Below are 22,720 nucleotides of genomic sequence, written 5' to 3' on the forward strand. Positions count from 1 at the left end.
AGAGCCGGCTGCTGTGGTCGAGCAATTCTAGGCACTTCAGTTTGGAATCGCACTGCTGCTACGATCGCAGGTTCGAATCCTGTCTCGGACATGGATGTGTGTGATGTCCTTAGGGTAGTTAGGTTTAAGTAGATATAAGTCTAGGGGACTGATGACCTCAGATGCATAGTGCTTAGAGTCATGTGAACCATTTTTGAACTAATTCAGATTCAAAGCTTGTTAATTTCAGTCATGTGTTCATAATCACGTCAGAAACCTTTTCACATGAATTACCTGAGTATAAATGACAATTCCGTCACTGTACTGTCCCTATATACCATGTGTGTGCGATACCACTGGGATCTGTATATGTCCGTATCGCTGCCCCACGACTTTTGTCATCTCAGTGTATACGAAACTTCAGTAATAGGCCCTGCACATTTAATAAACTTTTTTATGTATTCAAACTTAGTATCTGTAATAAAATTTTTTAAACTCAAAGCTCTATGCAACTGCATTGATTAACCTCTGATTGAATAAATTTGTCATACAAACTATTCCCTCTCTCAACGCAAAGGTTACTCAGTGTCAGTTCTACAATACTTTCAATTGTTTTGGATGGCTTTTTACATCCACCAGCATTCCAAAAAGCATTATATTTTTGTGCAGTTTTGCAATACACTCTGATTAATGCTGCTTTAGTAGATTTAAAGCATGTTGATATCAGTCATTACCAACCACTTTCCTTACTTTGTCTTTGTAGGAGCACAAACGCGAAAGAATCCAGATTAGAATCTCTTTTGGTTGCATTCTTATATTTGTGTAGTTAAGCAGAGTGGTCCAGAAAGTTCGTAAGGGGAGGGAGGGAAGTGCAGGGCCAGTCAAATGGGATATGTTAAAATGTAGCCCATTTGCCTATCAAACATTTTTATGTTATGTTTGTTTCACCGTAAGTTAAGTAAATCTGTGTTCAACTCATAGGTTGGTTTCAACACTGTTGGGTTTTACTAGTCATTGTTTTACTGAAGGTGATATGTCCGACTTCCTTAATCTTTCAACCAAATTTTACAGCCCACTTCTACACAAAGTGAAACTTGGCAGTTTTATCATTACAACCAACAGGGGATCGAACCCTAGACCTTTAGCATTGTTGTCTGAAACTTACCTACCAAGCCATGAAGACACACTCCTGTACAACACATTAATAATTATTCACCCTACAGACAAAGTGCCGAGGCATAGCAACGAACACAAGCCATCCATGACAGAGTTGTTCTCATGAAGTAAACGAAGAAAATGTGGTGCTTTTCTATGTTATTCAGTACTTAAGTTACTAGTAATAAATAACAAATAATTATCTGTATTTGCAAGATGGAATAATCACTTTAACCGAAAAAGTTTATTTGCAAATGATTTAATTATTCTAATAATTATTTAGATACATAGGCATTCAAATAATGGCTATCTTTAATTGGATCAGCAATGGTGTCAATGTTTGTGTTACCCAACTTCTCCACCAAACTATGTCATGTAGCAACCAAAAACAAATGCTAGGTACACCACCAGTTTTGTCAACAAGATGTAACGCTTCACACTGTAGCCATGTCTATAAGCACACAAAATATAAATTGAGTTGCCCTGCATGTCTGCGCATGGTGTGCTGCAACTATTTATACATACAGTGGAACTTCGATTTTATGTTCTTTGATTTTACATTTTTCGTGATTCTACATCATAAATTCATAGCCCCTGAGAAAAACCCACAAGATCAATGCTAAAAATTCCCCAGGTTTACATTTTTTCCAAGTAAGGTTTAGCTCATTTCTACATTATTACTCGATGTCTCACCTGACTTCATCCCGGTTTCTTCCAATTGACACTGACTGAAACTGTTATTTGTGACAGTCTTTTCGTTGTGCCTATCTGCGACTCGGCATCTCCACTATATGGTGAGTACCAACTTTCCTTTTCATAATATGGTTACATTCCATCTGGAATTTTCCATTGTTTGATTTGTTTGTTGCAGTGAAGCGTGTAATAAGGATAATATGTTATGTCCACACTACAACCTCTTGTGAAAGCTCTTTCTACAGTACATTTACTCTTTGCTGTCAACAGTCAATCAAAATTACAAACAAACAGCGATATTCATAAATATAATATTAGACACAGAATTGATTAGCACTAAACTTAACTTAGCCTTAGTGTGCCAAAGAAAAATGTGAATTATTCTATCACGTAATATTTTACCACCTACCCTCTGAAGTAAAGAATTCGACAGATAACAAAATTCAACAATGGAAAATCCAGGATGGAATATTGTGGGGAAGCTTGTAATAAGGATAGCCAGCAGCCAGAGACTACTGTCATGCATGTGCGCGCGCGCGGGTGTGTGTGTGTGTGTGTGTGTGTGTGTGTGTGTGTGTGTGTGTGTGTGTGAGAGAGAGAGAGAGAGAGAGAGAGAGAGAGAGAGAGAGAGAGAGAGAGAGAGAGAATTGTATCTCTGACGTAGGCCTTGTTAGCCAAAAGCTCATTTTGTCGTAGTCTTTTGTTGTGCCTACCTGCGACTCAGCTTCACTGGTATACGGTGAGTAACAGAAAATAAAATTAAATTCAAAGACAAACCGAAATTGTATCAAACTCATAATTCCTATATCATGGAACAGTTTCCGAATGCGAAGTTATATTGTGCAATTGGTTATTAAATATATATAGAAAAAGTTTACATTAGGTCAAAATAAATGCAAGAGATAGTCATGGTCAGCCACATTATCACATTTCTTATTTAAAAAAAGTGTACTATAAACGTAAACTGACTCATTCCAGATCATAATAGGGGTAGTAATAAAGCTTTAATTATCATTTCCACAAAAATAAAATTACTTAGGTAATATTTTGTTTGTCTGTAGATAACTGTCCGCACTCCTGATGCAGAATAATATCTTTGTGCCAAAGTACTGTAGCATGCCACTAGATGAGCCGAAACAAAATGAGGCAGCCCATTGATAAGGTGAACTCTCATGCAGTACTTTATTGTCTGCATCTGAAGGGAAATAATGCTGAAATAATCCATGCTGAGTAGTTGGAAGTGTGTGGAAATAATGTAACATAATATGACATAGAGGTTAAACGGCACGGACACTTCCAGTATGGTCAAACAAGTCTGAAGAAGGAAAAATGAAGCAGCAGACAACCTCTCTGAGAATAACAAGGAAAAGCAGAGACTCTGGCTCTTGGTACTAGAGTATCACAATCTACAGTGAAAAATGTGAAAATCAGCCATGGATAAGTTTTCAACATCTTACATGACATTTTGAATATGATAAATGCCTCTGTCCAAGTGTGCCGCTGTCTGAATGTTCACATCCATTTAAAGTGCTCACCAATTGAAGACAGCAGTGGAAAATATAGCTGCCAGTTTAGGTCCATCCACACACCTTCTTTAGCCGCCTAATCACAATGGGTAAATGCTGGGTTTATCACTATGGCGCTCTGACACAGGAGCAAACCAAGCACAGCAAGCACATGTAATCACCAGTGCCAGAAAGAGGAATACGCAACTGTCATCACACAAAGGACAAGGTTACAAGTGAATGAGAAGATTAAGAATTCTGGGAAGCGATTAAAAGTTCTGGGAAGCTCTGCAAGGGGGGATGTGTTTGCTCTACGACAACTGCTCAGCTCATTCCGACAGGACATGGAAAAACACACACACACACACACACACACACACACACACACACACACACACACACAAAACCCTACCTTTGGACAATCAAATTTTGCCCCAACCCCATATTCTTCTGACCGGGCTACTATTGACTGATGAAGAAACCACTATGTGGCAGGTATTTGCAGAACGACGATTTGGTGATTTTTAAGGCAGAATGTTTTCTTAAAATACACAATGCAGACTTCCATAACCGAAGTCTCCACAACATCATCCATCATTCGAAAAGAATATGTAGCATAAAAGTGCTAATTTCTACAGAAGGACTAACGATCATGTTTACAGCTTGATTCTTGGAAGTGGGAAATTACAATTATTATCCATGGAATATTTCAATAAATAATTAACTACTAACGTGAACTGCGTCTGTTACACACATTTACAATAACTCATACTACAAAAATAATACAGTATCAGATTCATAATTCTTGAGAAGTTCATTTGAGTTGGAATTCCAGTAGGACAGAGTGAGGTGTACAAAAAGAACATGAGTTAACATGATTCAAAAATAATTTAACACAGATGAATCCGAGATTTTACCACAGTTCAGCTGACAGTTAAACTACAGACTCAAATATGTGGAAGGTATTTTTCCAAGTTAGGAACCTACAAGAGAAACTAAAACACATATAATTCAATAAATGACAGCAGCTGTCACCCTATTTCATGTGATGTGTAATACAGACACAATTCGCACAAATTATAGAACTGTATGTATGTACATACATTCCACATCTCTCCACATCATTCTCCTAAACCAACTGACCAGTTTAAACCAAACTTGGCCAACGTATCATTTACTGTCTGGAAAGACACCTGTCAAAGGTGTTGGGAGGGGGTGAAAAGCAAGTGTGTCCCACAATGCGAGAATACCCGTATCTAGTCATCCAGTATTTCTGAATGAGAACACTTACAGACTTACCACAAACTTTACACACAGACCCCCACAAAATGATGAAAGGAAAAAAGTTTATTGCATACTACAGTTTTGCAGTTCATGCAATAAAACTGCCACATGAAGCATAACATTTTAATTTATTACTTATTTACTATTAACGGTTTGGAACACATATTTTGCAGACAATATTCACATATACCGCTGAATGTATCAGAAAAATTGCATCATTATATGACACTTAAGTTCACTGAACTCTGAATGTAAAACCAAAATCACCGCATCATGCACAAGTCATTTAAATTTATTACTTCATTGCTACAAACTCTATTCGCAACACTTTATGTACACAGAGTCCACATATGCTGCTGAATGTCCCGAGATAAATACATCATTGTACCATACATAGTTCAGGAGATACAACATCATAAACACTGTGCTGCAAGAGAAACTGCTGCATCATACATGATGAGTTAATTTATTACTTCTTTACTAATAAAGTCTATTCACAACACATTACATAGACAGTAGGCACATATACCACTGGATGTACCTGCAAAATTATATTGTCGTACAGCACACAGTTCAGGAGATATGACATCATAAACACTGAGCTACATGAAAATGAAACTGCAGGCCAAAATTCACTAGACATACAGTGAAATATATGTACAAATACAGGGAAAATAATTTAACTATTTGTGAAATATAGCTGACATGTGGGTATGTGAGCAATGTCTTGGATAAAAAGCTCATGCTAAGCCCCTGGAAATATTTCCATTTAGTTTGGTACAGATATTAGTTATAATCTGGGGAAGAGAGAAAAAAAAAAAAAAAAAAAAAAATTGTAGGTGGGTAACAACCAGCAGCCTCCTACAGGGAGTAGTGTGATAATGGAGACAGAGAAGGGAGGTTAAGGAGGTGGACAGACAGCAAGGGGAAAGGAGTAGATGGACAGAGAAAGGAGAGAGGATGAGATGGACGGAGACAGAGGGAGGAAGAAATAGGCAGTGAGATGGGGGAGAAGGTGATGAACAGGCAGAGAGGGAGGAGAAAGGGAAGAAGAGATGGACAGAGAGAGGGGAGAGGAGATGTACACAAAAAAAAATGGAGATGAACAGAGAAACGGGGGAAGAGCAGATGGACAGAGAGAGGGAGAAGAGCAGCTAGACAGAGAGAGGGAAAGGAGGAGATGGACAGAGAGAAGGGCAGGAGGAGATGGACAGAAGCAAAAGGAGCAGGCACACAGAGGGGGAAGCAGTAAATGGAAAGAGGGTAAACGAGCAGATGGACAAAAAGAGGGGGGAAAAGAAGATGGACAGAGAGAGGGGTAGAGAACATGGACAGACAGACTGTGTTCTTGGAGTTTTTCACAATGCTGTGAGTCAATAAGAACGTCTCAGTTTAGAGCCTTTTGATAGCTGCCCCGCTGTTATCATCAGGATTTCAAATCACTGACTGCCTGAGCTTGCGCAGTGTTCTGTTTATGTAGATGTACTGGCAGCATCTGGAACCTTCCAGAGAGGGCTGGAATGGCACTTGTAGGGAAGGCAAGTTGGGCAGTTCGTAGTGGCTCCATCCCGCCACAGTACCAAGAGACATCATAAGGTGTGAGAAGCCAATAGCATGTTTGAAACTGCTCTCTCGCATCCCTACGAGTGTCAAGCCCACGGCTTTTCTTAGGCTCAATGTCCGTAGCCCGTCCCCATACACTACGAAGTGTGTACCCCTGGTCTCCGTCAAAACTGTTGCTGTTTATTCTAGTGTCGGCCACTACTTTGATAAAAGAATCCCAATATGATAATGTTTCAGACAAAACACTCATTTTTACAAACTGTATTTTATGCCTGTTTTCTGGGCAATGTTGAGCCACAGCCAACAATTTTCATGTTATCTTTGCTTGGTAAGTCATAAATGCTTTGCAACAGTATGAATAGTTCATGAATGCTTTGCAACAGTGTGAATAGTCTGACCTACCTAAATGCTACCACATTCACAGAGGACACCATACATACCAGGAATTCGAAGACATGTATTATCTTTAACAGGGTGTAACGCATCTCTTGTCTCGGAGGTGGGGTCAGAACACTGGTCTCATGTCTTAGTACATGGCCCTTCAGCACACATCCTATTTTGCTAATACTTGCTCCACAGTATGGAACAGATACAGCTGGCTTGCCCTCTTCTGCATATTCATTAGGTGTCTTTCATTGGTGGCACTTATAAGCTTTAGCAGTTTCTCCCCTGCTTAACCATTTTCTCTGAACTAGAGATCAAAACACAGAAATTCAGACTTCAGATGTTCTCATCACAAATAATATTTTCCCTGCGTACCAACATGTTCCATACCACTTCCTTGTGTACAGGGCGACCCGTACTATACACAGTATAACCAAGCCAGCAACTACAACATCTAGTGACAGAAGCTTGCCATATCTCTCCAACTCGACAGTAAATGTAATATTGAGGTGGACACTGTTCACATGGTTGACAAACTGCTACAGTACATTTTCACCACAAGACCATGTTGTCATTGTATCGAAGGAAGGAACCAAGATGGACGCAACCTCGCAGAGTTTGGACCTTGCTCCCCGAAGTGGTCCATGAAATAATTCATGACAACCATAAACAGTGGGAATCGCATGGCTGTGCCACCCACCAACTCATAATATCCACTGTGGTAAAGAAAGCACGTTGTTGTTAAGGCATGGTCGAAGAGCGCAGTGGCCGGAGTGGCCGAGCGGTTCTAGGCGCTACAAACTGGAACCGCGCGACCGCTACAGTCGCAGGTTCGAATCCTGCCTCGGGCATGGATGTGTGTGATGTCCTTAGGTTAGTTAGGTTTAAGTAGTTCTAAGTTATAGGGGACTGATGACCTCAGAAGTCAAGTCTCATAGCGCTCAAAGCCATTTGAACCATTTGAAGAGCTCAGCCAAAAGTTCCAGCATGAATTGTACAGGCACACTCATAAAAAGTGACACAATGTCCAGGCTTACCATTATATCACCTTGGCCTTTTTATTTTCCTGAGGGTCTCAATGAATGACTGCTGAATAGTGATGTGGAAATGGAAATTGATTAATAATTGCTTGCATGATAGGAAAAAATTGCTGGAAAGAATAGTTGAGAAACTTTTGAAGGTAAGTTATGAAGCTGTTCACAATCTTGGGTGAATTCTAAATGATACCAATATCAACAGAGCTTGAATATTATTACACTCAAGGTCAATAAACATAATTTGCATTATGTACTGTTGCTTCCAGTAGTGTGCGGTACCAAATAATCACCACAACCATTGAACCTGTCAATCTGTCTAAAGCACATGAAGCACAATATTTTTAGTATAAGTGAACTGAGTTCATAGTTGCCTATCACGTCTGAGTCATTACCTTAACATTAATTCCACTGTGTTCAGTCTTGAGTGTGACAATGTCAATGCAGGAACACTCCTCCAGATACAGCATTAATTATTCTTGTCTGCACCAAACCTCTTGATGCAGGATCTTGGCAGCGAGTGAAATTATGAACAGATGAGTTGAACTTATAACTGTCCAAATAAATATTCCTTTTCTGAAAACTTTTTGTAATATTTTTAAACAATGGTTAATATATACATTATTAACAACGATGATACGACGGATCCAAGCATACATCCATACGCTACCCCTTCCCAAAAGAAACAGGGTTAAGATACATGAATTAATAAATTGAAGAGTGTATTTCTTACTTGCCACAAAAAACTCGTTACTTTACTTTTTGTGGTGTCTTTGTTTATAGCTCATTCAGTTTACATATAGCCACATGTCCAGTACGAGGCCACAGTGTCCCATGTCCTCTGTTTACAGTGGCTTTCACTGTACAAATTTGTGAAGTTCCTGTTCAGATGTGTGATCCTTTGTAAAATCTTCAATGCGGTGACAACTGGTTTCCAAGTCAGCAGCACGGGGAATTTATTTCACCTTGTCGGTCTCATTTATTCACTGGGGAGATCAGCTGTACACCCAAATCCATCAACAAAGTTAAGTTCCTTGCTGCTTTTACGACGTTGTCGAGCACAGAAAATTCATGTTATACAAAGTATTGTTTACCACACGCACTCCCACATATTGTTATAACACATGTACACTTAACACTTTGCAGCCAGGTTTTGTATATTTTTGATCTTTGTTTTTGAGCATCTTTCATAAAGTTGCATTACATAAAGTTTCTGTAGTGCCCTTTCCACATACTGTACATATAAAATAATAAAATGCAAATACAGTTACAAAATACACTTATCCTATTCATCTGCTGACATGTCATTATTGTCAGTCATATACATTATATTCTGAAACATATTTTCTGCTCTTTTTATATATCGGGTCATTACTTGTCATTTGGTTTTAGTACATTCTGTCAAATTTCATTTTCATTACATAACTCAATTCCAATTACAGCAGTAAACATATTACTCTCGATTGGTTATACATGCTTCATATAACATTTATCTAAAAATAGATTCTGTTTTCATTTATGGCATATATTGACATACATTTCATTTCAATTTACAGTGACTTCTTCTCAGAGCATATTTATCAATTCAAAAGAATCAAACAAGTAAACAATAGTCGCTACAATAGATACCACTCACCACTCATGGCTTCGTCTCTCTAGCATTCTCCAGGAAGGATCTACACACTACAGTGTTGTGGAAATTCCACAGAAAGGCATTTATGTGCTCAGTTACATCTCGTTAATAGACTTAATTGTGATCCCAAAAACAAAATAGTTTGTTCAATTATTCAAAATGACAGTCACAATCACATTATTTATTTTGCCGCCAACCAGTTTCAACCCGTGATGGGGTCATCTTCAGGACAATTTACACCATTTGGTTGCTTGCTGGAGTCATCACCCTGCCTGTGCGTGGTTGGTATCTGTAGTTACCAACCGTTTGTACCTATAGTTACCAACGGTCCCTTAAATAGTTTTAATATTTACTTCATGGTAAATACACAAAACTATGCTGTGACCATCGGTCCCGATCATTTTTGTTAACTTGTAAATTGCTACACTGATGGATAGCCAGGTGAGGTATGTATTTTTAAGATTTGATTTTGAAATAGTGTACATAAAAGGAAACCAAAACAAAATAGCCAATGCTCTATCTCGATTACCACACGGCTTAAAGGAATTTAACGATTTTTTAGAGCAGGTAGGTGAAATAAGAGCTATGTTGATGGAAGACAAAACACTCTGACCATACTACGTCCACATGTGTAAACACATGAAGCAATTACAGCAGGAAGACACACGCCGAAGTAAGGTAAGCGTGAAACTTGTGCAAAATGGCGATGAAAATTTAAAAAGGTTTTTCACTATTCACAAAGGTTGGATTGGATTGGATTGTTTGGGGGGGAAGAGACCAAACAGCGAGGTCATGGGTCTCATCGGATTAGGGAAGGAAGTCGGCCATGCCCTTTCAAAGGAACCATTCCGGCATTTGCCTGAAGCGATTTAGGGAAATCACGGAAAACCTAAATCAGGATGGCCGGACGCGGGATTGAACCGTCGTCCTCCCGAATGCGAGTCCAGTGTTCACAAAGGTCTTCTGTACCATAGGAACCATCCAGAACAAGAACAATGGCACGTATGTTTGCCAGAGGAATATGTGTATGATTTTACCTTATACACACACAATACTTGGGGGCACTATGGCACTGCAAAATGCAGTGACAAAATAGGTAAATATGGTTATTTCCCCAACTTTAGAAGAAAAGTACTACAGCTGATAAGAGAGTGTATTGTCTGCCAGAAAGCAATACATTCTAACAACTCCAAACAGATACAACTACATCCCATTATGGTTAAAAAAAAAACTTTGCAAAATGTATTGTTGGATGTGGCTGGACCCTATCCCAGAGGTGAGGGGAGACTAAAGTATATAGTAGGTCTGTATGATATTTTCACCAAATACGTAAAACTGTATTCTGTACAAAACATTACACCCATTTCAATTATAATACGAATCAAAGAGGATTATTTTGCAAGAGTAGGAAAACCAGAAGTCATTAACAGAGATAATGCCTCATACTTTGTTGGATGTAAATGGAAAGGGTTTGTAGATTCCAACTAAATCACACACATTTTAGAATCCAAATTTCATCCCGAAGAATCCCCCATAGAAATGGTGTTTAAGGAATTCAACAGGTTTGTGTGGACCTATACGCCTCATAAACATACCAAGTGGATTGAATATGTCACTCCTTTCTTACAAGTTGTTAACAACCTTCCCCATAAATCAACTGGATTTACACCAAATGAGACGATTATCAATTGCAAACAAGTAGACGAGTGAGACAACCTTTGCCCAAGGTACGGATACTGGAATTATCACAGGAGCATAAAATACGACAAGCAGTAATCAACCCTAAAACCTGGGCTAAATATAGGAAAGGAATCTATTACAGAAAGCTGAAACATATAAACAATTTGATAAAGGACAAAAGGTGTTACTTAGAACACATCCAAATCCAAAGAAATTGGAAAACTGTGATGTAAGTGGCAAAGTTCTACTATACACTGGACCATACATAATTACTAAAATCCCCTACGCGAGAGCATACACATTGGTGCACACGAACACAGTTATAGACAAGGGCCTTTACCCATGCAAAGACTTCAGAACATTTATATACTCAAGAAGGGCTGTATACCCTCTAAGTTGTATACATGTATAATAATATTATATTTAGGATGCTGGAAAATCACATTCCAGAATATATGGTGTTAGTTCATAAGGAAAATTTTTGTTTGCATTACTTTTCTTATACATCAAATGTGTAAACGATAAGATGAATGCCTGTAACAAGAAAGAATTTCACTTTTGTGTGTCTAGAGACTACGATACTCTAAATACAACGTTTTGCCTTGCGCGTAGCCCAGCCACAAACAAATACATGAATCTGTGAAATGCACGGTAGTGTGCAATGCAATACACAACTCGCCGTGACACCAGTGGTATAGAGCGACGCAGTGCACCTGCAATTGGGAGCAAGCTAGTCAACAAACCACAAGCGCGTGAGGGCCAGACAGGCACAGCTGGGGGTGTTGGAGTTCCCAAACCAAACAAAACCTGATGAGCTACAGCCCGCACTAAGATTTGTAAATCTTATTAAATAAACAGAGACATAGAAAATTAAGAGTGAGTCTATACTACATCTATGACTATTTACACAATGCACACACACAAAGATGAGCTAAAGGATTATATACAGAGGAAAGGGACGCTAAGCTACGAGATATTTACTAAAGCTACACTACAATATACAACATATCTATATATGTATAATATTTACAAATTTAAATACTGAAAGTGCACGCACTAGTCATACTCGATAGATGAGAAAAGTCATGCTGAAGGTAAACAAGAGAGTATAGCGTAATTGGCAGATCGAATAAGAGGTCGCGACATGCCTCTACTACACTTTATCTTTCAGATTTATAAGGTGAACAGAGATGCACACATGACATTAAATAAGTTTTGTGATAGCATGACTGCACACCGAAGTAAACGAATATATGGTTGAATACATGAAAAAGGTATTCGTAGCCACTGAGCAACTACACACTTATCTACGAAGATTTAGTTTTAAGTTAGTATTAAGTTTTTTCTTCCAGGAAACGATGCACCGACACATCCTAAAGTGAAGAAAGATAAATGCTTATAAAGTGTTAGGTACCGCATAAACATAAGAAAGGAGCGCACTGCGTGTAAATATAGTTGTAAGTTTATAATACATAGGAATGTGATGGTGTGAAAGTATGCGAGGAAGAAAACGGTTGCAGTTAAGTCGCATATTACGATGCTGAACTAAGGTTGAGAACTACTAAATAATCAAGGGTTCAAAACCTAACTACTGTGAGCGTCGACTACCCATGGAAGCATCAAACAGCTTTAAAATTTAATATGCATGTTTGTTATACTTATGTAAACATTGTATTACGATCATCCCAGTGTGAATGAGGTGAGAAATTGTTACACCAGCTATGAGGTTTCCGAAAGTCTGATGACAAGTTTTTGATAGTATAATCGTGTATTAAGTTCCCCCCCCCCCCTCCCCCCCCCCCCTTGGGTTATTAATAGTGGTGTCTATTAAACGAGATGAGTAACATTTTTTCATGCAAATTTCGAACATAATTACAATTACTTTGATTAATTAACATAATGATATTACCTTCTAATACCTTTTACACCTGGGGAATTGGTAATAATAATCTCTGAACAAATACGAACAATTTGCCTAGGTCAACCCTTCATCCATTTTGTACCATCTTTGGATGCATAAAAAAATCCCACGTGCCTCAGGTGACTGACTAGGAGCCACTAACGCAGATTTTGGCTCTTCCGAAAAATACAAAATACCCTCTTGATCTGAATCACTTTCTTCACTTCCTTGACAAACTTTGCCAATCTCTTCTAAGCTCTTGGAATCACAGAAACCAGCATTTGAACAGTTTTCTAAAACTACTTCTAGTAGTTCATGTAGCTGACATTCATTTTCTTTGTAAGACATCCTGAGAAATATAAAGTCTAAAAATAAATCACAGAATAATATATATAACTATGTATCTCATAAATATGCTGACAGCTCAAAAATGTAACATCAACTACGAGGTCATGTGTGACGTTCCCTAGCCACCTTTGCACACGTGTATCTCCCTCTAACCCTGGCACAACAATAAACTCAACACTCAGTCACCTCCAGCTACTGTGACAGCAAGATTTGTGTGGCAACAATGACATTCAATAATCAGCGCTTCAAAACACCTCGGGTATGACATACCCGACCTCACTCATGCCGGGTTATATGTAAGATAGCATATTGATGATACAACTCAGTAAACCTTAGCACTTGAAATGGTTACTCTTTATATAAGTAAATAGTGAGCTGCACTTTTAAACACTGAACGAGTATTTGATATGACTGGTAAGGTCAGAATTGAGTTGTTCTTAGAAACAACAAACTATCTTGCTCTGTAGATCACAGTTAAGTCCATTAACGAGACGTAACTGAGCACATAAATGCCTTTCTGTGGAGTTTCCTGAACCTTGTAGTGTGTAGATCCTTTCCGAACAATGCTAGAGGGGCAAGGCCATGTGTAGTTACCTGAGCGGTGCGTAGTGTCTATTGTAGCTACTATTGTTTAATTCTTTGATTCTTTTGAAATGATAAATATGCTCCCACAAGAAGTCACTGTAAATGGAAATGAAATGTATGTCAATTTATTCTACACATGAAAACAGAATCTATTATTGTATAAATGTTATATGAAGAATGTATAACTAAATGAGAGTAAAATGTGTACTTATATAATTGGGATCGAGTAATGTAACGAAAATGAAAACGAAATGAAAAGCAGTGACACTATGTATAAAAAGGGGAGATAATATGTTACAGGCTTTAATGTGTACAAGCAACAATAATGGCATGTCAGCAAATGAATATGGTAAGTGTATTTTGTAATTGTATTTGTATTTTATCATGTTATGTGTACAGCACGTGGAAAGGACACTACAGAAACTTTACGTAATGCAACTGTATGAAAGGTGCACAAAAACAAAGTGCAAACCCATACAAAACCTGGCTGCAAATTGTTAAGTGTAAGTGTGATAAAACAATATGTGGTTGTATGTGTGATAAACTAAAAATGGCAATACTTTGTGTGGCATGAATTTTCTGTGCTCGACGATGTCGTAAAAGCAGTAAGGAACTTACCTGGTCGACGGATGTCAGATGTACTCTCCCCACTGAATAAGTCAGAGCGACGATGTTAAATAAATTCCTCGGGCCACTGATATGGAAACCAGTTGCCACCTCATCGAAGATTTCACAAAGGATAATGCTGCTGAATATAAGCTTCACAAATTTCTGCAGTGAAAGCTACCGTACACGCACGACATGGACACTCTGGCCTCGTATTGAACATGTGAGTGCGAACTGGGATGATAGCGGATGTTGCGTTGTGTGCATGCTTCGCAAGCTAAACACTGTGCAGTGCTGACTGACCACAATGGGACTATGCAGTTACAGCAAGCACTTTGTTAGGGCAGAAAACTTATATACACTCCTGGAAATGGAAAAAAGAACACATTGACACCGGTGTGTCAGACCCACCATACTTGCTCCGGACACTGCGAGAGGGCTGTACAAGCAATGATCACACGCACGGCACAGCGGACACACCAGGAACCGCGGTGTTGGCCGTCAAATGGCGCTAGCTGCGCAGCATTTGTGCACCGCCGCCGTCAGTGTCAGCCAGTTTGCCGTGGCATACGGAGCTCCATCGCAGTCTTTAACACTGGTAGCATGCCGCGACAGCGTGGACGTGAACCGTATGTGCAGTTGACGGACTTTGAGCGAGGGCGTAGAGTGGGCATGCGGGAGGCCGGGTGGACGTACCGCCGAATTGCTCAACACGTGGGGCGTGAGGTCTCCACAGTACATCGATGTTGTCGCCAGTGGTCGGCGGAAGGTGCACGTGCCCGTCGACCTGGGACCGGACCGCAGCGACGCACGGATGCACGCCAAGACCGTAGGATCCTACGCAGTGCCGTAGGGGACCGTACCGCCACTTCCCAGCAAATTAGGGACACTGTTGCTCCTGGGGTATCGGCGAGGACCAATCGCAACCGTCTCCATGAAGTTGGGCTACGGTCCCGCACACCGTTAGGCCGTCGACCGCTCACGCCCCAACATCGTGCAGCCCGCCTCCAGTGATGTCGCGACAGGCGTGAATGGAGGGACGAATGGAGACGTGTCGTCTTCAGCGATGAGAGTCGCTTCTGCCTTGGTGCCAATGATGGTCGTATGTGTGTTTGGCGCCGTGCAGGTGAGCGCCACAATCAGGACTGCATACGACCGAGGCACACAGGGCCAACACCCGGCATCGTGGTGTGGGGAGCGATCTCCTACACTGGCCGTACACCAGTGGTGATCGTCGAGGGGACACTGAATAGTGCACGGTACATCCAAACCGTCATCGAATCCATCGTGCTACCATTCCTAGACCGGCAAGGGAACTTGCTGTTCCAACAGGACAATCCACGTCCGCATGTATCCCGTGCCACCCAACGTGCTCTAGAAGGTGTAAGTCAACTACCCTGGCCAGCAAGATCTCCGGATCTGTCCCCCATTGAGCATGTTTGGGACTGGATGAAGCGTCGTCTCACGCGGTCTGCACGTCCAGCACGAACGCTGGTCCAACTGAGGCGCCAGGTGGAAATGGCATGGCAAGCCGTTCCACAGGACTACATCCAGCATCTCTACGATCGTCTCCATGGGAGAATAGTAGCCTGCATTGCTGCGAAAGGTGGATATACACTGTACTAGTGCCGACATTGTGCATGCTCTGTTGCCTGTGTCTATGTGCCTGTGGTTCTGTCAGTGTGATCATGTGATGTATCTGACCCCAGGAATGTGTCAATAAAGTTTCCCCTTCCTGGGACAATGAATTCACTTTGTTCTTATTTCAATTTCCAGGAGTGTATGTATGTGTTAAAAGAAGCTGACATGCCCATATAAATTGATAACCATTCAGGATAACTCCTATGCCCATACCAGCCAGGATTATCAACACTCAAAAAGGGAAATAAGTTCAGACACTGTGCACCTACGTATCACGTCAGTGCACAGTGGGTGCCCAATTATGTTGAAACAATTTTTTTTTAAACTATATATAAATTGAATGGGTTATAGACCCTGACAAAGATAAATTAACGAGTCGTTTTGTGTCAAGGATAATTTTTGGTACATCTGTATGAAACAAAATAAGAAATACACTCTTCAGCTTATTAATTCCTGTGTCTTCACCTGTTTGTTTCGAAAAGTGGTAGGTTACGGATGTATGCTTGGATTCGTCGTACTATCATTGTTAAAAATGTGTATTTCAACCGTACATTAAAAGTGTTATAAAAAGTTAGTAGGAAAATAAAAATTTATTTGTACATTTAAGATGTCCACTCCTCTCTGTTCATCTTTCTCTCGTCGCTGAGATCTTGCATCAAGAGGTTCGGAGCAGACAAGAAGAATTTACCCGACACCTGGAGGAGCAATCCTCCATCGACATTGTCACAATCAAGATGGAATACAATGGAATTAATGTGAAGCAGTACATAATGCAAATTATGAATATTGACCTTGAATGTATTGATATTGAAGGTCTGTTGATATTGGTATCAGTTAAAGTTCGCCCAGGATTGTGCATAAATTCATAAATTACCTCCAAATTTCTTTCAACTACTCTTTCCAATCAATTTTTCCAGTTATTCAAGCAATAATTATTAATCAATTTCCATTATCTCCACACATATACCTATTCATAGTGCTGACAGCAGCAACCTCAGTTTGTGTAGCGGCGTCAGTTTTCACGACTGCCTGCTTCAGAATGGGAGAAAAGGATGCAGTGAACGTGGGTGGCTGCATGGACTTGCGTAGGTGGCTGCATGGACTTGTATAACTTCTTGGCTTCATCACCATACAGGATGCGCTTTGTCGTTTTGATCTCATGGATCTTCCGTTCCTCAAGAAAAACTCTGCAGTCCCTGCTCCACAGAGGTTGATCCCCAGAGCAGTTGACACACTTTGGGGGAGAGGAGCAAACAACTCCATCATTGGCGGCTTTACCACATTTCCCGCAAGCGGTTTCTCCTTTATGGCCAAGAGTAGTGTGCCTGAAGTGCTGGCATTTAAAACATCGCAATGGATTTTGGTAATAAGGTCGTACACTTAGGAGTAGGAATCCTGCTTTCACATGCCCTGGTCGTTTGATGCTGTTAAAAGTAAGGATAAAAGAGTCTGATTTTATGAGATCGCCATCCAACCCATTCATAATTTGTTGCACGTCGACAACACCTTCCCGGGACCAAGTGGCTTTCAGTTCTTTTACGGGAATGTCAACTAGATCCCTGCAAGTCACAACACCTTTGATGTAGTTCAAGGTGTGCAATTCAGTTTCTATTGCATACTCCCCAAGGCATTTCTTTTAACTATAAGAAACACATTCTACGAAACAACACGCAATCTATTACAACAGACTGAATCAGGAAGACTGGCTACATGAGCCCTCTTGTTCAACTGGGTGTTTGTACCTTCCAGCAGCCCACCCTTTCTGCTGGGAGAGGGTAAAGAAAATTTCGGAGGCTCTATTTTGGATCCACGAGCAACTGGGGAAATAAGGGTGCACTCAGACAGATGTTGTGGATGTTAGTATGTTGCCATTTTATTGATCAAGGATATTTTTGCTGTAGGTGTGAAGCTGTCTTCAAACCAGAAATTTGTTTGAACACTACAGTACCATGTTAGGCACGGTCCTGTTAGAGATGGTATGCCCCCGTCTCTGACCTCTGAAATTACTTAATAAGTTATAGGAGAGACCTACAATATCATACAGACTGCTAACCATGCTAACTACAATGCAGCTTGGCATTTTGCACATTTACAAATTGCTGCTGAAGGTCAGAGAAACAACATGCCACAGAAGAAATTTCAGAAGAAAATTGGGATTGAAACCCAGAGCTTGGAATTTGCAGTCTAGCACTTAACAAAATATATTCTTTCTTTGCGCACCTGTTACACTCCTTAATATTAAACAATCATTATACACATATGTGCCTAATGCTAAAACCCTGTGTTAGTTTTATAACACAGTAACCAAGCTGCATAATTCTATTTATCATAATCAATACTGCATAATGCAGCGGAAACTTAGAGAAAGTACATCATTTTAAAAGTTATAAAGCAATGAAGAAATAAAACTTACCTATACTGATAGTTGTGTAGAGCAAGTGGGTATCTGGGACGAATTGCAGATGAATTTGGTATGGCTTTATTCTGTAAAAAAAGAACAAAAAAAAATAGATTACCATATATCACTTATGGTGATAAGATATATTTCCTGTACATAATTGTTTTGAAATTATTCTACATATAGCAAGAAAAAACGATAATTGCACTTCATATACATGCTCAATATCTCTATGAATTGTAGTGTTAAGTTGTGGAAGATGTACAAAAGACTAAACCAGTGGGGCGTTTCACATATACAGACAAAGATTACAAATTAATCCTTGCACAATCGAAAATGGCAAGTTATAATTTTTTCACACACCATGAAACAGTTAGTTATATCTGCCAGTCATTATTCTAAAGTAAGTTGAACTTTGTCTCACACTACGAGGAACCCAGTACCACAAAACATACAATGTGCTGTGAACAAAGTGAAGACTAAATGGATATCCAGTAAGTCAGATTTTTAGACATGTGGCAACATGTTGGCATAGCCTTCTGTGAAACTAAAATGACAAGTACAAGGGTGGTTTGAAAAGTTCTCGGAATGACCACGAGAGGTCGTCACTAGTGCAACGAGTTGTTCATGTGGTACTCGTTGGATTATTGCCTGTAAATACGTGCCAGGTCAGTGCTCTTGGAAGGGAGCTGTGGCAGAGCGTGGCTCTGTTTTTGTTTCTGCATAGTGATTAGCAAAGTTGGAAACATCAGGATTCGAGCAGTCATTAAGTACTTCTTAAAGAATGATATGATAACAAAGGACATCCATGCCGATTTCCAGAATACACTGGGGGACTCTGTTCCTTCATATTCAACTGTTGCCAAGTGGACAAATGAATTTAAATTTGGTCAGGAGAGCTTACATGACAATCCATGCAGTGGTCGGTCCAAATGTGTCACTACTCCAGAAATCATTGCAAAAGTGCAGAAAATGATCATGGAGGATCGCTGATTGAAAGTGTGTGAAACTGCTCGTGATTGCCAAATGTCATCTGAAAGGGTATACCACATTTTAACTGAAGAATTAGAAATGAAAAAATTATCTGCAAGATGGGTGCCGCGACTCTTGACACTGGATCAAAAGCACATGAGAATGGACATATCTGAACAATGTTTGGCCCATTTTAGGAGAAATGAACAAGATTTTTTGCACTGGTTTGTAACCATAGATGAAACTTGGGTGCACTACTATACCCCACAAACAAAACAACAGTAAAAGCAGTGGAAACATGCTCATTCTCCGCCACCAAAGAAAGCAGACAATTCCTTCGGCAGGAGAGGTCATGGTATCGATGTTCTGGGATACAGAGGGTATTCTGTTTGTAGATTATCTCCCCATTGGGCAAACAACTACTGGAGAATACTATGCTAACCTCCTAGACAAATTTCAAAAAAGAATACGCAAAAAAGGCCAAGTTTAGCAAGGAAGAAAGTCATCTTCCATCAAGACATGGCAAAATTACATGAACTAAGGTATGAATTATTGCCACCCTCGCCTTATTCACCTGATATCACTCCATCAGACTTCCAACTCTTCCCAAAACTGAAAACTTTTCTTGGTGGACGAAGATTCACTTCAAACAAAGAATTGATAGCTGGAGTTGACAACTATTTTGCAGGCCTGGAGGAAACTCATTTTCGAGATGGGATCAAGGCACTGGAACACCATTGGACCAAGTGCATTAATCTACAAGGAGACTACATTGAAAAACAAAACAAAAAAGTTTCAGTGATGTAAGCTTTTCAAACCACCTTCGTCAATAGGATACTAAAAGCTGATTAGGCATTGAAAGTTGTGTCTAAGTGAGATGCACCATGGTAGGTCAAAACAGAAACAGAAATTTGTGTTCCCAAAAGAAGTTTTAATTTTAAGAGTAAAGGAAAAATTCACTACAAGTCTGTGCCACATGCTAGTCCTGTTATGATCATAGTGTTGAAAGACAATCTACAATAATCAAAACAGAGCAGTTGGTACTCCAAAGGATTGCTTTGACCGTCAAAGCATTGTAAGGAGCATTAAACTCTCTGGAGGTGGTACCCTACTGTAGCTAATGTTTGGTGATGTTTGGCATTAGATAATTTGAGCCAGGGTGTTGGAAGAAATTTTCATTACCATAATTTGCATGGCAAGTGGAAGACAGGCAGGATCAAATCATGTTACCGTTGAAATTACTGTTCAGAATTGAAATGGACATGACAGCTGCCAAACCACATCAATTGCCAGCACAAACCTAAGGCAAATCATAAGCTCATATACCATAACACTGACGAATTTGACAGTTTCATCAATACACACGCAATTTAGACCCTATTATTGCTGCACCAGTTCTTATGAACTTTCTAAATGGGAGTTGTTGAGAAGTAATCCACATTTTGCTGCTGCCACTCAGATTAATCGCCTTCCATTCTCAACAATTTCTTCCCATTCCTAACCTCAGAAGTCATCTCTCATATTTACAACCACCAGAGCCTATGATAGAAAACTAGTGTGATTATATAATCATCAAGGAATCCATACATCACTTATCTGTGGGTGGTTACCTTCATACATCTTCGTTTGTCAGATTGTGACTTGGTATTGTTCACAACCAAGTTTCCAAACACACTGCAATAATACCAAAATCCTAGAATACATTAGCACTATTAGTCTACATTTTTTAATTAATACCCTAAAAATTTATGCACCCAAATCACCGAAACATGTCAGTAAAATAGCATTTGGCTAATTTAATTTGCTAATTTTCTGGAATTCATTTTTGCTCTGACACACAGTCCACATGTTCAGCTGTGTTTTCCTTTCTTCATTATCTTACAAGCTTTTAATTGCTACTACTGAATGTTACTGGTTGACATGAGAGAGTTCTGTTTTAGCCTTTCAGCTGATGAATTATTTGGCTAAGCAGACCCGTATTCTGTTTATTGAGAGAGTGTAGACACAGTCATACATAGTTCATGAAGAGGTAGCATGCTGGAGCTCTCACATAACAGAGCCACTGGTCCTGACTGGATATACAAACTACAAAATAAATTGTAAAAGATTACTCTGTGTGGAATTCTATGGCAGGTGGCCATTTCAAGGCAGTTGTGTGATGTGGGGGACTAACATGGTGGGCACAGAGAAGCCTATAATTTATTTTGTGACTGCTGCAGGAATAAAACCAGTACTAATAAAGCTAAGCCACATAACTAATGAGGAGGTATTCAATAGAACTGGGGAGAAGAGGAGCTTGTGGCACAACTTGACTAGAAGAAGGGATCAGTTGGTAGGACATGTTCTGAGACATCAAGGGATCACCAATTTAGTATTGGAGGGCAGCATGGAGGGTAAAAATCGTAGAGGGAGACCAAGAGATGAATACAGTAAGCAGATTCAGAAGGATGTAGGCTGCAGTAGGTACTGGGAGGTGAAGAAGCTTGCACAGGATAGAGTAGCATGGAGAGCTGCATCAAACCAGTCTCAGGACTGAAGACCACAACAACAACAACAACAACAACAACAATAAAGCTACATAGTCAGGGAGACAACTGTTTCGTCAAAAGATTTCGCAGCTCGAAATTACAAGTTTCCCTAATGTGATTTTAGCTGTATGTCATAAAGTGTGCTAGGACTGTAGCTTGGCAGGTGGACTAAGGTGGAGTGGAGGTTGTGTCATTTGGAATAAGCAGAAGGAAAAGAAGCAGGAAGAGGGGTTAGGGATGGGGAACTAGTGCCTCGGAGGAAGTCAGCAGGTGTGCAGGCTTGGAATGCAGGAGAAAGAGGTGGCAGGTGCATAGGCTGCAAGTGTGATACATGGCTAGTGGAGCCAGTGAGATGCAGTGCATGAATATGATGATGTGGAAGTGTGGAGTGAGAGGGAGTAACAGAACAGAGGAAGTGGAAACTGTGGGGTGGAGAAAGTGGGAACAGTGGGGCAGAGAATGAGGCCAGGACGAGAACTGCACCAAAGTATATGTTGCAGGGATAACAGCCATTTACATAGTTCAGAAAAGGTGAATTTGCAAAGCAGCCATTGAACTCTACTGTGTGTGTGTGTGTGTGTGTGTGTGTGTGTGTGTGTGTGTGTGTGTATGTGTGTGTGTGTGTGTGTGTATGCGCACGCGCGTGTCAAAGGATTTCTTCCGACAGCTAGCAAGTTCTCATTTTCTTTGCTGTGCACCTGATGAAAACTCAAGGCCTCTGTTATTCAGTCAGTGCTCTCCTTTACTCCTAAATTATTCACCTTCTTTCAGAGTTTTCCTACATATTAATGTTCGATCACAATACTTTGCAACAGTTACCGCAAACAAATTA

At 40.0% G+C, this 22,720-nt stretch overlaps 1 protein-coding gene across 5 annotated transcripts in view; it reads right to left on the bottom strand.

Annotated features, from left to right (window-relative positions):
• LOC124716797 (kinesin-like protein KIF22) overlaps positions 1-22,720 on the bottom strand; it is a 331,625-nt gene that overhangs the window by 103,765 nt on the left and 205,140 nt on the right. For all 5 annotated transcript variants that reach the window (XM_047243381.1, XM_047243349.1, XM_047243365.1 and 2 more), the window contains exon 8: positions 18,404-18,474. In XM_047243381.1, the coding sequence (XP_047099337.1) occupies positions 18,404-18,474 (71 nt within the window). The remainder of the gene's footprint in view (positions 1-18,403; positions 18,475-22,720) is intronic.

This window comes from Schistocerca piceifrons, chromosome 1 (assembly GCF_021461385.2).
Source record: "Schistocerca piceifrons isolate TAMUIC-IGC-003096 chromosome 1, iqSchPice1.1, whole genome shotgun sequence".
NCBI classification, from domain to species: Eukaryota; Metazoa; Arthropoda; class Insecta; order Orthoptera; family Acrididae; genus Schistocerca; species Schistocerca piceifrons.